The sequence below is a fragment of the Nicotiana tomentosiformis genome, chromosome 9 (assembly GCF_000390325.3).
Source record: "Nicotiana tomentosiformis chromosome 9, ASM39032v3, whole genome shotgun sequence".
Taxonomy (NCBI): domain Eukaryota; kingdom Viridiplantae; phylum Streptophyta; class Magnoliopsida; order Solanales; family Solanaceae; genus Nicotiana; species Nicotiana tomentosiformis.
Genome location: NC_090820.1, coordinates 79,906,094 through 79,923,362, shown reverse-complemented (window position 1 = coordinate 79,923,362; position 17,269 = coordinate 79,906,094). Strand labels below are relative to the sequence as shown.

At 39.9% G+C, this 17,269-nt stretch overlaps 2 protein-coding genes across 2 annotated transcripts; both read right to left on the bottom strand.

Annotated features, from left to right (window-relative positions):
- Positions 1-5,030: 5,030 nt before the first annotated feature.
- On the bottom strand, positions 5,031-8,263 carry LOC138899066 (uncharacterized). Its single transcript, XM_070185181.1, has 3 exons — positions 8,175-8,263; positions 7,871-8,081; positions 5,031-5,126 (listed from the first exon to the last, which is right to left on the bottom strand). The coding sequence occupies exons 1-3, from the start codon at positions 8,261-8,263 to the stop codon at positions 5,031-5,033; spliced, it is 396 nt and encodes a 131-aa protein (XP_070041282.1).
- Positions 8,264-11,363: 3,100 nt separating this feature from the next.
- Positions 11,364-11,798, bottom strand: LOC138899065 (uncharacterized). The gene has a single exon (XM_070185180.1). It carries the CDS (start codon positions 11,796-11,798, stop codon positions 11,364-11,366), a length of 435 nt encoding a protein of 144 aa, XP_070041281.1.
- Between the last annotated feature and the right edge of the window lie 5,471 nt (positions 11,799-17,269).

Genomic DNA, 17,269 nt, shown 5'->3' with positions numbered 1-17,269 from the left:
GGTAATTTAAGTTGGGAGATCTTTAGCACCGATATACCACCGTATTTTAGCACGGAGTCCAATCTCAGCCCGACCGGCTAAGCCGTCTCACCCCGAGACATACACTCACAATACCACCATGTTCGCGGCATGGCGTCCGATTTCAGCCCGATTGACTAAGCCGTCTCACCACAATGTCGTGTGGGTCGACATTACATCACATCTAGCTAGCAATAATCTCATCCACCAACACCGCACGAAGATCGATGCGTGAAGCATCATAATATACCGTGTATAGCCCTGAACCTATGGGAAATGCTGTCACACCTCCTTTTTTCCGAACGGGGATATTAGGAGAGTTTTTCCAATTAAAGTGACAATATCTGAGATGGGATTATTTATTAAATTCAGAGTCGCCACTTGGAATAAGTTATGGTGTCCCAAGTTACCGATTTATTTTAAATCCCAAATCGAGGAAATTTAACTCTATTTATGGTCCGCGAACACAGAAGATCGGGTAAGGAATTCTGTTAACCCGGGAGAAGGTGTGAGGCACTCCCGAGTTCCGTGGTTTTAGCACGGTCGCTCAATTATTAATAATTGGCCTAATTATCTGATTTAATACATGTTTTAAAAGCCTATTATGTATTTTTTACTTTTTAACCGCTTTTAATTGTTTATGAAATTATTTCTGGAACAAGTCACGATGTCGTACAGTTGTCATTTTGGCACACGTCGCAAACCGCACCACATGAAATGTACCCGCAATTTACGACATGCTTATTTTTTATTATTGTTTGAAGTTGTGGTCGAGTCACGTGAAACGCACACTCGAATTGGGGTTGCGTATCATAACTATGCCAGGGGAACCGTACCCATAGTCACGACAATTTATTTAATCGCGTCTAAAGCAAACTACGATGTTCATCAATTGCTATTTCTTAGAGTCTGGGATTATAAGGAATTTTTACTTTTGGTAGGCAAGAGCATGTAAAGTTCAAGTTAAAATTGCTGGCTCATACAAGCGAGTCCATAAAAGCCACAGACAGCATCTCTTCATTTGTTTCACAATTTAGCATTAGCTACAGTTTCCATCCAGAAAAGGATCAAATGCCTTTTTTACTAATTAAAGATGACTATTGCACATTTGTTGGAGTAATTTCTCAATCAACATCAGCTAACACAAGAGAAAACCTTTAAAAATGGAATATAAACATACACCATCTTAATTAATAACCAAAGTTTAATAACACGAAATCAGACTACCGAAATCAAACTCATAAAACACTTGAGTTACCGGTTCATACTATAAGAAATCAAGCCAATTGGTGTCCAGATCAATTCTCTACATGTTTTCACCCAATTCTCATCTTCTAAAACCACATTACTCAATGGAAAAACAAACAGATTTTAAAATCATTTTTCTGACATAACAAGTGAAGTAAACTTGAATTGCAATTCAACTAGTTTCAATACAGTAACCAAACAAGAGGTAGCATGGTGAATATCAACCAATTTGGCAGATTTGAAACAACACAAAGTATGAACAGATTTGCATTATTCTCATTCAAATAAATCAAAAGTTTATATCATTCGGTTAAAAATGATACCTGGCCACAACAAACAAATGGGAGAAATGAATCTCTAACTTTGAAGGAGAAGCAGTACCTAGAATTAGGAGCTCAGCTCTTAGCCAAACAAAGCAAAAGGAACAATTTCCAGTACAGAACCGCAACAAACAGCCATAAATTCGAGGTTCAACAGCCTTTTATAGATTCAGGGAAGAGTTCAAAAATTCAGCAATTAATTACTCCCTAAACCCTCTTCGAAATCCCAGTTTTCTTTTGGTTTTCGAGCTTTTGTGATTTTCAGATCTTCATTTGGATTTAAGTAAAATTAGAACAAAAGTGACGCAAACTTTGGTAAGGAAACATACCAGGAAGAGGGATGAACCTACATATGAAGAATGAAGTCATTTCTGGGCATTACAGTGATGGCCATTTTGCAGTAATAACCCATTATAATATGCTAGTTCAGAAATGAATAGCATAAACACGTCGATAAGAGAAATCAAAATCTACGGCATGACTGTTGAAAATAAACTCATCCATTCAAAGTTTAAAAACATTCAAGACATCATCATATACGCCAAGATACAGAAATAAGAGAAATTAAGCAAATAACGCCAACATTGATGACACAAAATCTGCAGAAAGGAAGAAGAATAGAGTTCAAAATGTAACCTCTTAAATGATACGCAGAATTACAATGAAGAAAACGACATTCAAACAAGAACTTCAGCAAAACCTTCTCGAGCAGCGGCGAACTCAACAACTTCTCAATCGAACTCCAGTTTTCAACTCAAAATCCAGATTGAAAAGAAGAGACAGAATATTTTTTTTTCGAAAAGTTTTTAGACAATAATTGAAATAAAATGGAACAGAAGAACACTGAACATGTTTCTCTTTTTTTTTTTGTATTTTTCTTGTTCTGAAACTAAACCAGAAAATCAAAAAATGGAGATCAACCACTGAGAAGAAAAAGAACGTTTTTTTTTACCCTAGCTTTCCTTTCCGATTTTTTTCTCTGAAATTTTGTTCCCAAAAGAAGACCTCCCTCAGAAATCTCTTAACCTCCCTATATATACCCAAAACAGAAATTTTCATACCTTTTTCTCCAAGTCATGCCCTAAGATTCCTTTTTTCCATCCGAAAAATCCGCAAAAATCCGATTCCCTTTCTTGTGAACCAAATCGGACAAATGGAGGTCTAGGATCTTGAATCCCTCAGATCCTACGACCACCATTCATCCAAAATCGTTCTCAATACCAAGAGCGCGTGAAGCCTAAGGGAGAAAAGAATCTTTTCTGTCAGAGGTCGTTACAAGACGGGTGACGTGGAGGAGGGAGGGTGAAGGAATCACGTGCGTGAGTTGGAGGGGGGTGAACTCGCTTGAGTTCAAGCGAGTTTGGCGGAGGAAGAGAAGGGGGGAGGGCCGCTTGGGTTCTGGAATTAGGTTTAGGGTTTTGGGGGAGGGAACGTATAATGGGCTTTTTATATGGGTGTGAGAGTGGACTGCGTCCGTTGGATGGAGCTGGATTGAAGGGTCGAGATCGATTCAGCAAAAACGACGTCGTTCGCATTAGTCGCTAAACTGGACCGGGTGAGGGGGTTGGGCTTGGCGGATTTGGGGGTGATTGTTTGGGCCAGAAATTATTTTGGCCCAAATTCGAGACCAGAAAGGAATTTCTTTCTTTTCTTTTCTTTTTCTTGATTTTAAATCCTAATTAATTAAAACCTAAATTAAGTCTTAAATCAATCTAATTTGTAGAAATAAACCTAGTTATTTATTTTACCATAATTAATTAATTTAGACTAATGAAGGAAGAATTATTAATTTGCAATTTAAAGCTAAGAATATAAAAATGACTCATATATATATTTTTTTGATTTTCGTTTAATAATGCAATTAACTCATGCAATTAAATACTAAATGCAAATAGACCTAAAATGTTATGCACGAAATACTTTAGACATTTTGGTATTTTTCTTATGATTTTAGAATGTTAAATATGCAACTAGATGCAAGCAACAATTAACCAAATTTCCTACAAATTCTATAAAACTAAAAACAATTAAGAAAAAATCTATTTGTGAATTTCTATAGGAATATTTTAGTCGGGCGAAAATGCTCACAGCTGCCCCTCTTTGCTTGGAAACACGAAGAGTTTTCGGGCAAAGATACATTGAGCAAATACGAGCGATTTTTTGCCCGTTTAGATATTCCATGGGAAGCATCTTAAAAAAAACGTTTGACCGAACCTTGCTTCCGAGGTTGCCTACATATCCTCGGCTATGGAGAAATCAGGTCAGTGTAGTTCTGAAAGTTTTGGTAGCTGGGACTACCGAGAAGCTGTGATTTCACTGTTGATGCTGTTGTTTACTGCTTGCTGAGCTCCTTATTACACCAAAGTCAAAATGAAAAAGACTAACTAAGCCTATTAGCTACGAGTTACAAGATTCCTATCTATGAGTCTTTTGAAGTTTGATCTTGAGTTTTGACTGGTTCTTCATGCAGACTCTGATCTAAACCTCGATGTTTGCTAGCTGCAGGTGGTAGTTCGTTCTTCTTCGGCTTTTCGGATCAAGATGGGACATGCAAAGCTTGCGACTTCAATCATGTCTTGAGCAGCCCATATCTTTTCATCTACTTCTGCATTTGGATTCACTTCTTTTTTATTCTTTTTATTCTGGATTGAGACTTCTTCCTTTGGTCATCTCAGACTGTCAGCTCGCATTCTTGAGGCGAGCTTCTGCTACTTCTAACTTGAATTGAATCCTTAAATAACTTCCCTCGTTCTCCAGGTGGGCGCCTGCTGACTTAAAAACTTGAAATACATTCCCTCATTCTCCAGGTGGGCGCCTGCTGACTTAAAACCTGAAATTAATTCCCTCATTCTCCAGGTGGGCGCCTGTGTTGACTTAAAACTTGAAATGAATTCCCTCGTTTTCCAGGTGGGCGCCTGATTACTTAAAACTGAAATGAATTCCCTCGTTCTCCAGGTGGGCGCCTGCTGTTGACTTAAAACTTGCAATAAATTCCCTCATTCTCCAGGTGGGTGCCTGATGTTGAATTAACACTTGAAATAAATTCCCTCATTCTCCAGGTGGGTGCCTGCTAACATAAAAGCTGAAATGAATTCCCTCGTTTTCCAGGTGTGTGCCTGATTACTTAAAAACTTGAAATAAATTCCCTCATTCTCCAGGTGGGCGCCTGTGCTGACTTAAAATAGAAATGAATTCCCTCATTCTCCAGGTGGGCGCCTGATGACTGAATTGAACTTAAAATAAATTCCCTCATTCTCCAGGTGGGTGCCTGCTTACTTAAAAACTAAAATGAATTCCCTCGTTCTCCAGGTGGGCGCCTGCAATCATGACAACACAAACAAAACAGAGAAAATTTTCTGCCCCAGTTTGTACCAGGAACATTCATTGATTGTTAGTTGCATCCCATTATCCAGGAGGGTCCTGAAAAATTAAAACTAGATCCCATTATCCAGGAGGGTCCTGAAAACTTAAGACTGAACTCATCTGGAACATACCTTCCTCATGGGGGATTCCTCGCAAAGCAAACAAGATTTCTTTCCCCTGCTTAAAACAAAGAAAATTTTGTCAGTTTGAAACTGTGGCGGTTAGTTCGTGGCATCCTTGCTGAAGGTGTCTACTTCTGCCACTATCCCGCTTCATTCTGATTAGCTTCTTCAGGCTACAAAGAATTGTTTGACCTTTCAATCGGACCTCGAACACAAAACCTCTCAATGACTTGAATCACTTACACTCAACTCGTCGTATAACACTTTCATTCTGACAACTGTGGAACCTTTGCAATTCCTACAAATTCACGAATCACTTGACCACCTGAACTTCAGTTACCATCGCATTGCTCATTCTAAACCATGTCACTTGGAATGTGCCTGGCCAAATTTCGCTTGGTGCAAATAAAAAGCTGGTAATGAGCTTTGAAGTCCTTTCTTGCTTGCTTCACAAAAGACTAATTTGACAGAGACTTAGAAAAATAGACCCAAAAGAAAACGAAGCGAAGTGACTTCGAGAATTAGGAATAAAAAAGAACAACTGAGATGACTATTTGAAAAAAAAATTGAAAAGAGACTTATCTGAATGAATCAGCTGGCTCTAATGATCATGACATGTATTTCGGATTGATCAGCCTAATCCATCCAACTAATCATATTTCTGTTATGTCATGTCTTCATGCTTCAAAACCCGGGCTTTCAACAATTCAACTTTTCCGTAAAGTCACCAACCTCTTTTGACTTGTAGTGCCCCGAAGGGTTTTCACCAACAAGCCTCTCTCATTTGTTCATCTCTCAACTCACCGCCGCCTTACGGCGCCCGTGAGGGTTTTCATCAATAAGACTCTCTCATTTAAAATTTTTTCTCAGCTCACCATCGCCTTATGGTGCCGTGAGGGTTTTCACCAATAAGACTCTCTCATTTATTGACTTTTCCTCGTGCCCATGAACAAAGGTGCTACCCATGATGTAAATAACACCTCCATCTCACTTGACTCGGCATCCTCAAAGTTGATCAGAAGGTCTTTCTTTGGACTGTAGTGTAGGTTTTGGACAGGGTTAGAAAGAAAGGGTGGCATGCAGGCTCAAAATAATTTAAAATGAAGGGGTTCAAAATTACAACTTTTGGAATCAGATCTTTTTACAAAACTAAAACTTCCGCCCCAGTTTCTTCGAATTTGGGGAAATTTTGATTTTTATTTTGATGGGACCGAACCGTGTAAGGCTGCCTACGTATCCTCAAAAAGAATCAGGTCGAACGTAGTTCAAACTAGTAAAAGTTGTTTTGTTTTGTTTTTTTTTTTTGCTTCTATTTTTCTTTTTCTCCTTTCTTTTCTCTTTTCTTTCTTTTGTTTTTCTCTTTTCCTTCTCTTTTTTCTTTTGCTTCTATCTTTTCCTTCTTTTTTCTTTTCTTTTATATTTCTAATTCTGCTTCTGTCATGAAAGCGGGGTATGAAAGAAAATAAATATGGCTCAAAAAAGGGGTAACAAATGATAAAAGTGTTTGGGATAGCAGAATAAAATGTCTTCGTCATTCCAACTTTGAACATGCCCAGTACAAAATGCGATTGAAGATAAGCAAAGAAATCATACATAATATCTCTTGACTGCATCGGAATTGATGGCCATATCCACACATTTACCTTCTATGTCTGTTAAATACAAAGCACCATTGGGCAACACCTTCGTCACAATGAAAGGCCCCTTCCAGTTTGGGGCGAACTTGCCTTTAGCTTCAACCTGATGTGGAAGGATGCGTTTCAATACCAGCTGACCCAACTCAAATTTTCGGGGATGCACCTTCTTGTTGTATGCTCTTGCCATTCTTCTCTGATACAATTGACCATGGCATACTGCCGCCAATCTTTTTTCATCAATCAAACTCAATTGCTCTAGCCGGGTTTTGACCCACTCATCATCATCAATTTCAGCTTCAACAACGATCCGCAGGGATGGAATCTCAACTTCCGCAGGTATAACTACCACGGTTCCATATACCAGCAAATAGGGAGTTGCGCCTATTGAAGTGCGAACAGTAGTGCGATAACCCAGTAAAGCAAAAGGTAACTTTTCATGCCATTGCCTAGAACCTTGCACCATCTTACGAAGTATCTTCTTTATGTTCTTGTTAGCAGCCTCAACAGCTCCGTTTGCCTTAGGACGATACGGAGTGGAGTTTTGATGCATGATCTTGAACTATTGGCATACCTCTTTCATCAAATGACTGTTGAGGTTAGCAGCATTATCTGTGATGATTACTTTGGGAATTCCGAACCGGCAAATGATGTTTGAATGAACAAAATCTACCACTGCCTTCTTGGTCACGGACTTGAAAGTTACAGCTTCGACCCACTTGGTAAAATAATCAATGGCCACAAGAATAAACCTATGCCCGTTTGACGCTGCCGGCTCAATCGGTCCAATGACATCCATGCCCCAAGCAACAAAGGGCCAAGGTGCCGACATTGTGTGCAGCTCAGATGGCGGGGAATGAATCAAATCACCGTGCACCTGGCATTGATGACATTTGCGAACAAAGCTGATGCAATCACGTTCCATGGTGAGCCAATAATAACCTGCTCGAAGAATCTTCTTCGCCAAGACATACCCACTCATATGTGGCCCGCAAACCCCGAAATGCACTTCGGCCATGATAGTCGAGGCTTGTTTAGCATCTATACACCTTAGTAATCCTAGATCTGGAGTTCTCTTGTACATTATTCCCCCACTTAAGAAAAATCCGCTAGCCAGACGTCGAATGGTTCTCTTTTGATCGTCTATGGCATGTACCGGATATACCCTCGATTTGATGTATTCCTTGACATCATGGAACCAAGGCTCACCATCAAGTTCCTCCTCAACCACATTGCAATAGGCGTGCTGATCACGGATTTGGATATGCAGAGGGTCGACATAAGTCTTATCCGGATGGTGTAACATTGACTCCAGAGTAGCCAAGGCATCGGCAATCTCATTATGAATCCTAGGAATATGCCTGAATTCTACCGACCTGAATCATTGACAAAGATCATGCAGACATTGTCGATACGGTATGAGCTTCAAATCACGAGTCTCCCATTCTCCCTGAATCTGATGAACCAACATATCTGAATCTCCCAAAACTAATATTTCTTGAACTCCTGTGTCTATAGCTAGCCTCAAACCCAGAATGCATGCCTCGTATTCAGCCATGTTATTAGTGCAATAAAATCGAAGTTGAGCTGTTACGGGGTAGTGATGCCTTGTTTCAGAAATGAGTACAACCCCTATTCCGACACCTTTTATGTTAGCAGCTCCAGCAAAGAAGAGTTTCTAACCTGGCTTTTCATCATGATCAGCCTCGTCAACATACATCACTTCTTCATCAGGAAAATAAGTCTTCAGTGGCTCATATACTTCATCCACCGAATTCTCGGCCAAGTGATCGGGTAGGGCTTGGGCTTTCATCGCGGTTCGAGTCACATAGATGATGTCAAATTTTGTGAGTAAAATCTGCCACTTTGCCAACCTCCCAGTGGGCATAGGCTTCTGAAAGATATACCTTAGAGGATCCATGCGAGAAATGAGGTAAGTAGTGTAGGATGGCAGATAATGCTTCAACTTTTGTGCCACCCAAGTTAGGGCGCAACATGTCCTTTCAAGAAGAGTATACTTAACCTCATAAGGAGTGAACTTCTTGCTGAGATAATAAATGGCTCGCTCTTTCTTTCCTGTGATGTCGTGTTGACCCAACACACAACTGAAAGAATTATCCAATACCGTCAAATAGAGAATTAAAGGTCTCCCAGGTTCTGGCGGGATCAGCACAAGTGGGTTTGACAGGTAACTCTTGATCTTATCAAATGCTTCCTGACACTCATCAGTCCACTTAACCGCAACATTCTTCTTCAGCAACTTAAAGATGGGCTCACAAGTTGTCGTGAGTTGAGTAATAAACCTGTTGATGTAGTTTAACCTTCCGAGAAGGCTCATTACCTCGGTTTTGTTCTTTGGCGGTGGTAATTCTTGGATGGCTTTGATCTTTGATGGGTCCAACTCAATACCGTGTCGACTGACTATGAATCCTAACAGTTTCCCAGACGGGACACCAAATGCACATTTTGCCGGATTGAGCTTGAGGTTGTACCTGCGGAGCCTTTGGAAAAACTTTCTCAAGTCTCCAACATGGTCGGACTGCTTTTTTGACTTTATGATCACATCATCTACATAAACCTCAATTTCCTTGTGTATCATGTCATGAAATATGGTAGTCATTGCACTCATGTAAGTTGCCCCAGCATTCTTCAAACCAAATGGCATTACCCGGTAGCAGTATGTCCCCCATGGTGTGATGAATGCTGTCTTTTCTGCATCTTCCTCATCCATCAGGATCTGGTGATATCCTGTGTAGTAATCCACAAAAGACCCGATCTCATGCTTGGCGCAATTATCAATCAGAAAGTGGACGTTCGGCAATGGAAAGTTATCCTTTGGACTTGCCTTGTTGAGATCACGATAATCAACACACACCCTCGTCTTACCATCCTTCTTTGGTACTGGCACCACATTAGCTAACCAAGTGGGATACTGAGTGACCCGAATGACTTTTGCCTCCAGTTGCTTTGTGATTTCTTCTTTAATCTTCACACTCATGTCACTCTTGAACTTTCTTAACTTTTGCTTGACAGGAGGGAATGTAGGGTCAGTTGGCAATTTATGTGCTACCAAATCAGTGCTCAAACCCGGCATGTCGTCATACGACCATGCAAAGACATCTTTGTATACAAACAGTGTTTTGATTATTTCTTCCTTGATTTGCGGTTCCAGATGCACACTTATCTTGGTTTCCCTGACATTATTTTGATCTCCTAAATTGATTGCTTCGGTTTCACTCAAATTAGGCTTGGGTTTTTCTTCAAAGTGTTTTAGTTCTCTACTGACTTCCTCAAATGCCGCTTCTTCATCATATTCTGTTGCATCATCACCCTCTACTTCTTGGATCGTTATTTCACAATTAGATCGGCTTTTAAGATTTGGCTGAAAATTCCTCATGCGTGTCATGTCATTGAAACCAGCATAAAAAGAACTGTACAGAGAGAAAAAGCAGAAAACAAAAATGAAACGCTATCAGGACTAATTGGAAAATAGGAAATTGTATTTCATTGAAAATAAGAGGATAGAAGGGTTTGTACATCGAAACAAGCAAAAACTAAGAAAAATCTGGATTACAACCCTGGAATAACCCAGATAAAAGAAAAGAAAACAAAGCAAACTACCAAAACTCCTTACGGATGGGGAGAGGAGTAGCTTTCAAATTGCTAAGCTTCACATTTGGCCCAACAAGCTGCACATCGGCATTACTGGAACCTTCCCCGATTTCGACCATATTAACATCATCGAATAGACTCTGGAACCTCTTGATTAGCTCTTCATCAAAGTCGACCACAGGTTTTGGGACCACTGATATTGGGCGTTTGGAGACCCCTGACTTGACGAAAGACTTGGAGATATGTGGAACAGGTTTAGGGAGTGACCATGCCTTTCCTTTCAAACTCTTAGCCCTTTTCACGTCCTTCCCTGTGAGTGTGAATCCCAAACCAAATGTACCAAAACTTTCGCGTGGACACACCGGATGCACAATACCCTGTAGAGATGAACCTAGTCCTTTGCCCGGCAGAAAACCATTCTTCAACATTTCATTTGCTACCATGACGGGCGCGTATGGTATCTTCGGACCTGGAGTGCATTCTCCTTTGGGAATTTTCTCGACAGACACTGTTTCGAACATTTGGTAAACCCAAGGCCGTTTATCATCTTTAACTTCAATAAATGGAATGATTGTGTCATTGTAAGCAGATAAGTTCTCATCACCGTGCTCAACTATTTCCTACCTATCCCATTCGAACTTTACCATTTGATGCAGAGAAGACGGGATTGCCTTGGAAGCATGGATCCAGGGCCTGCCCAACAACAGGTTATAGGAGACAACCACATCTAGCAATGGCTTCAACTCCAAGGTAGGAGTCTCTTTAATAGAAGGCTTTGTAGGAGGAGTTGTCCTATTTTCATGATCCAAGGACAATATTCGGAGAGCATAGTTGTACGACCCCATTCCTTGCAAAGAGTTCACACATTCCATGAAGCCATCCATATGGTCATCATAAAAGTTGATAAAGATGACCTCCAACATATCATCAACATTGATCATAGCACTTGATTCATCAACAATAACATCGGTCACCAAGTCCACAAAAGAGCACACCTCATTGCTATTTGGTTTCCGCATGGACTTAAACACACTGAAGACCACTTTTTATTCACCAACCCAGAATGTAAGTTCTCCGGCTTCAACATCACAAAGAGCCTTTCCCGTAGCAAGGAAAGATCTCCCAAGAATAATTGGCACCTCATAATCAACTTCACAATCTAGAAGGACAAAATCCGCTGGAAGTGTGAATTTATCAATACGAACCAAGATATCTTCAATCACTCCCAAAGGTTTATTCATAGTACGATCGGTCATTTGAAATCTCATAGAGGTAGGTCTTGGTTTTCCAATTCCCAAGGTCTTAAAGCCCGAATACGGTATCAAATTGATACTTTTCCCAAGATCACAAAGATCTTTTGCAAACTCGGCACTTCCAATTGTACAAGGAATCGTGAAAGCACCAGCATCCTCCAACTTAGAAGCCATTGAATGCACAATTGCACTCACTTGATGAGTTACTTTGGTGGTTTCAAAATTCATTGACCATTTCTTTGTCACGAGATCCTTCATAAACTTTGCATAGCCAGGAATTTGTTCCAAAGGTTAAACTAATAGAACATTGATTGAGAGACTCTTCATCATTTGAATGAACTTCTTGAATTGATTCTCGCCATTTTGCTTGGAAAGTCTTTGAGGGTATGGAGGTGGAGGCTTATGCAATGGTGCCTTAGCCTTTTGCACTATCAATTCTAGTATGTCAATAATGTGATACCTAGATGGGTTGACCTCCTCTTGAGTCTCTTCCACACTATCATCAATATCAATCCGAACTTCATCATTTAATTGCACCACATTGTTCGGGACCTCTTCTTCTTGTACCACTCGCTCATCATCCATAAGTTGCCTTTGACTTGAGGTGGGTGCATTCCCACCTCTTTTACTTCTTGTAGTAATGGCCATGGCATGACCCGTGTTGTTTTCACCCTTTGGGTTTACTACTATGCCACTTGGTAGTTCCCCCTTAGGATGAGAATTTAGAGCTTGAGAGATTTGCCCCATTTGCACTTCTAAGTTGTGGATCGATGTGTTGTGTGAGGCAAGTTGGGCATCCGAATTGGCATTTGTTTCCATTATTTGCTTGAACATATTCTTAATATGCCCCATCTCTTTGTTTGAAGAACTTGGACCATGGGAAGGATAAGGAGGCGGGTTGCTCGGTTGTTGATACATCGGGGGCTTTTGAAAACCCGAACCCCGGTTGCCTTAATTATTATTCCATCCGCCTTGATTGTAACCCCCAATTTCCTTGATTATTTCCACTCCAATTTCCTTGATTGTTGTTGTTATGTCATGTCCCTTGATAGTTGCCACCACTCTAATTTCCTTGGTTTTTAGAATTCCAATTGCCTTGATTATTTTGAGGTTGCCATTGTTGTTGGTTTAAACCTTGGAAGTTATTATTTGCCCATGAAAGTTGTTCACATATTACACCTCCTATTCTTGTTCATTATAAGAATCATCTTGATCAAAGCCACTATCTTCTTGCACATAATTCTCCACTCGATTTTACACTTGTGGACCTCTAGTCCTTCTTTTGTTTACCATCATGTTCACCCCTCCCATGGTATTGACTTGCTTAGGATTTTGCACTTTTTGAAGTTGAGACTTTGCTAGTTGATTCATGGTGGTAGTCAATTTAGCAATGGCTTGCCCATGGTCATGCAACTCTTTGTGAAGGTGGATCACGTTCGGATATTAGCCCGGGATTGCCAAGCCGATGATGTTTCCGCCATCTCATCCAAAATCTCACAAGCTTCCGTATAAGGCGTAGTCATGAAATTCTCACCAGCAAGTTGATTCACTACACATCGGTTGCTTATGTTAATCCCACGATAGAAAGTTTATTGAATCATATTCTCCATCATATCGTTGTTGGGACATTCCTTAACCATTTTTCTATAGCATTCTCATATCTCGTATAGTGGTTCATTTGGCTCTTGCTTGAATGCCAAAATCACATCCCGAAGTGTAGCCATGTGCCCCAGAGCGAAGAACTTAAAAATAAACTTTTACGCCAACTCATCCCAAGTGTTGATGGAATGGTTTGGCAATCGTTTCAACCAATCTAAAGCTTTCCCCCGTAAAGAGAAGGGAAAAAGCCTTAGCCTCAATGCATCGTCAGAGACATTTGTTTTTTTACTCCCCTAACAAGTGTCCACAAATCCCTTCAAATGTTTGTATGCATTTTGAGTTGGAGCACCGGTGAAGAAATCGCATTGCTCCAGCAAAGGGAGCATCACATTGGTGATTTGAAAGTTGCCCTCCCTAATACGGGGATGGACTATTGCACTTGCACATCCTTCATTGGGTAATATCCGATGTGGAGCCGCTCGTGGTGGAGGTGGGGGTGGAGCGGGGAAATTGTCATGAGGCACTCAGCCTCTTCTGTTGGCTGGAGGTTCAAGAGGAACCTCATCAACTTGATCATCCTCGACGTCCACATCTCCCAAAGGTAAATTTCCGAGCTCATTGTTTGCCATGGTTGCACCTACGATTACTCAAACAAGTTAGTAACATAGAAGGAAAAGAAGATATTCCAAAAACACGCTCAAATATATAGCTAGCACCGTTTTAACTCCCCGACAACGAAGCTAAAAATTGATCACGTCCACAACACACCTCAATAAGAGATATGACACGGTCGTATGGAATAATAATTACCCAACTAGGAATCGGGGTCAAATCTACTGGGAGTTATCATGGGAGTTAGGAGTATATATTTGAAGTAAGCAAATGGGTTATCTAAGATTGCACTTCCATAGCAAGATTTTGTTTTCTATTTCTACTGTTACTCTAATGAATGCAAGATAAAGAAAATATATTATAAATAAATATTTTTGAGGTTTTTCCAATTGGATTAAAGGCCTAGGGTTGTGACCATAACCTAGGTGTTTGCCTAATAGGATAAAGATATTAATGCTTGTTTTGTTGATTGGGGTGTCTTATAGCTCTCAACTCTACGTTGCTCACTCAATACATCTCGGTCAGAGAGTGATTTTGCCCAATTTGGCTTTCTCAAGTCCAAATGGGTATCAATCAAAACGGTTGATAAGGGCTCAAGTCGGGTTATAATTATCTCTTGTTTGAACCCTTTAATTAGTTTAATCAATCTCTCAATTAACCTAATTCCTTGTTAGCTAACTTAGCCTAGACTAGGTCTCTCTTTTTCAAGTAGAGACTAAGTCAAATAGGCATGAATCAATATTTGCAACCATTAATTCTAAAATTAAAGCATGAACTAAGCTAAATAATCAACACCCAATCATAAACAAGTACTAAATTAGATACCCATAAGGTTTACACACTAGGGTTAGGTCACAACCTTAGTAAAAGGCTTTCTACTCATAATGAAAATTGCAGAAAATAGAGAAGAAAAGATAATTAAACTCATAATGGAAGATTAAAATGATGAAATCTAATGTTAAAACACCAAAATAATGTAAAACTTCCTAAAATAGTAAAGAAAAACGGCTACAACAGCTTCAGATGTTCAAACTTGACATAATTTTGTGAAACTCGTCTATGTATACAGGGCCAAAAATCACAGACAAAAATGCACCTCGAGAGGTTCTGTGACCGCACAATTCCATGTGCGGTCCGCAGATTTCTTCAGCTGGCAGGAAGTGGAGTTTTGCGGCCGCACATTTTTGAACTGCGGCCGCGAGGTAATCTTTTGCAGCTACACATTTATGTACTGCGGCCACGAGGCAGTCTTCTGCGGCCGCACAATTCTTGTGCGGTCTGCAATTCACAAAGGCTCCTAGACTTGGTCTTTTTGCATACTCTCTAATCTTTGATTCTTAGCCCAGTTCTTCCGCCACACAATTCATGTGTGATTCGCACATTATTGAAACATTTGTTAGATTTTTCTTCTTGGTTTGCAGCCACAGATGGAATTCTATGGTCCGAAATTTCTTCTACGACCGCAGAATTCCTTCTGCGGATCGCACATTTGTGCTTCTGCGCCCTTTATTGCCTTGTACTTCGGAACACTCCTTTTTGAGTCGGATTTCATCTCCGGAGGCCAAACTTCCAGTATTCCTATAATTTTGCACAATTTCATTAGTTTCGGGAACACAATTAAATACTTTCGGACTAAAACAAAAGATAAAAGGTGCTAATAAGCAGTCAAAATCCCCACTTATCATTTTTCTTGGAGTGTCCCCCTTGGTTTCAAAATCTTCTGTGGCAATCTTCTTGTTTCTAATGTCAAAAGAGGTGTTGGGGTCTACCTCATCATTGTAAGCGTTCGGGTCCTCCAGATTTAGTTGAATTGTAATTTTCCCTTCTTTATTTTGGATAGGCTCATATATTGCCACCCGAGATTCTATCTCTATGGCATCTTCAAAATATTCAGGTGTTTCTTTAACATTAGAAGACAATTTGTCAAACTTCTCCATGTTTAACAGAGGTGGGTCACTTTTTTGGTTTTTACTCTTATTGCCTTCTTGCTCAACTGGTATATTGTTGACTGCCACTTCTTCATGTTGTTTTTGTTCAGTTAAATCTAAGTTGAAAATGGAATTTTCTGGCTCATTTTGTGAGATTTCCATATCAATCCCGATCCCTCTTTCCGTAGTAATGATGGTAGGTTTAAACTTAGTTTTCCTCGGGATCTTCATCTTCATAGCCTCCTTCCTTTGTTGATTTTCCTTCTTCTTTTTGGCAATAGTGACAACTTTTTTCTCTTCATCAAAATTATTCACATCTTTCGATTTCTTTGCGTTTAAATTTTCAATGTTACTCTTGTCCTCTTTACCGTGATTGTCGCCCTTCTTGTTTTCTTCCTTGTTCTTTGAGGGTTTAGCTTGATGGTCCTTCAAATTGTTTAATACTATTTCATCTTTTGTAGTACTCTCTTGTATTTGTTGATCCTTATTGCCGTCTTCCTATTTCTTCCCTTCAGTGTCGTGTTGCTCTTTTTTCTTTTTTCAGCCCACCTACATGGAACCAAAGAATGTCCAATTCGCTTGCAATGTTTGCAGTATTTGGGCACTTGTTCATATTCTAACTTTTGAGTATAACTTTTTAAGGGCAATTCCTCATCTTCTTGACCCACAAATACACTGTCCAATAATGATTTTGTGAGATCAATAATACTCTAAATTTTTCCATCCCAGATCTTGTTTTTGATCCAGTAGCTATGTCTGAAGTCTGTGGAACTCCAACTGGACTTAGATTCTGCTTAATATACTCCAAGTAATGACAATAAAATGGAAAACCTGGTAATAATACCCAAACCGAGGCAAAGGGGGAATCTTCATCCGGTTTGAAATCTTGTGTCCATTGTTCAAGCAACATTTGTTGTCCATCTATTTCAATTACCCGCTTGAAAAAGACATTCTTGCAATCCTCTTCATTACTAAAGTCCATAAAAACTATTCTAAAATCATAAGCACCAATATCGATATTACCTTTTATTGAGATTTTCTCGGCAAAGGAGCTTTGAATGATTTCAATTTCGGGTCTGGTCTTCAGAAATTTTCCGACTACTGTAAGTCAGCAATGTTGATCCATCATTCCATAGTAATCTTTGGATTGGAAAATTACTGATGGCATGCCATTATGATTTGTTATTCTAGCCTTCACTTGGTATCCACTATTGACATTAGAGTTGGGGTTCTGTATCACCGGTGGAGAAACTGTAGTCGCACATGTTGATTTGGGAGTAATTCCTTGCATGGAGGTAGTCGCTCCAGCTAGAGATTTTGAATTATTGCTAGGACGCGCCGGTATCAGGCCGTTCGACGTGGACATGGAAGCGGCGCGTAAGCGCCAACTGCTTAGAGTCTCCTAGAGACGTTAAGATTTGTCCGTTATTGTACGGAGAGAGAAAATTTTAGATTGGGAAAAAAGATTTTTTAGGACCACGTTGATTTTACCCTTATTTCAATTCAATTCAATTTTAGACGTCAAGCTTGTTTTAGGATGTCTATCAAAATTTGCTTAGG

Bases quoted from the DNA above. Each gene is read 5' to 3' on its own strand.
- LOC138899065 (XM_070185180.1), bottom strand. From the start codon at position 11,798: ATGAATTTTGAAACCACCAAAGTAACTCATCAAGTGAGTGCAATTGTG.
- LOC138899066 (XM_070185181.1), bottom strand. From the start codon at position 8,263: ATGGCTGAATACGAGGCATGCATTCTGGGTTTGAGGCTAGCTATAGAC. The intron at 8,082-8,174 runs GTTGGTTCATCA...TCAATGATTCAG, and splicing joins GTTTTGGGAGATTCAGATAT to GTCGGTAGAATTCAGGCATA. The intron at 5,127-7,870 runs GTATATCCGGTA...TGTTTTAAGCAG, and splicing joins AGGAATACATCAAATCGAGG to GGGAAAGAAATCTTGTTTGC.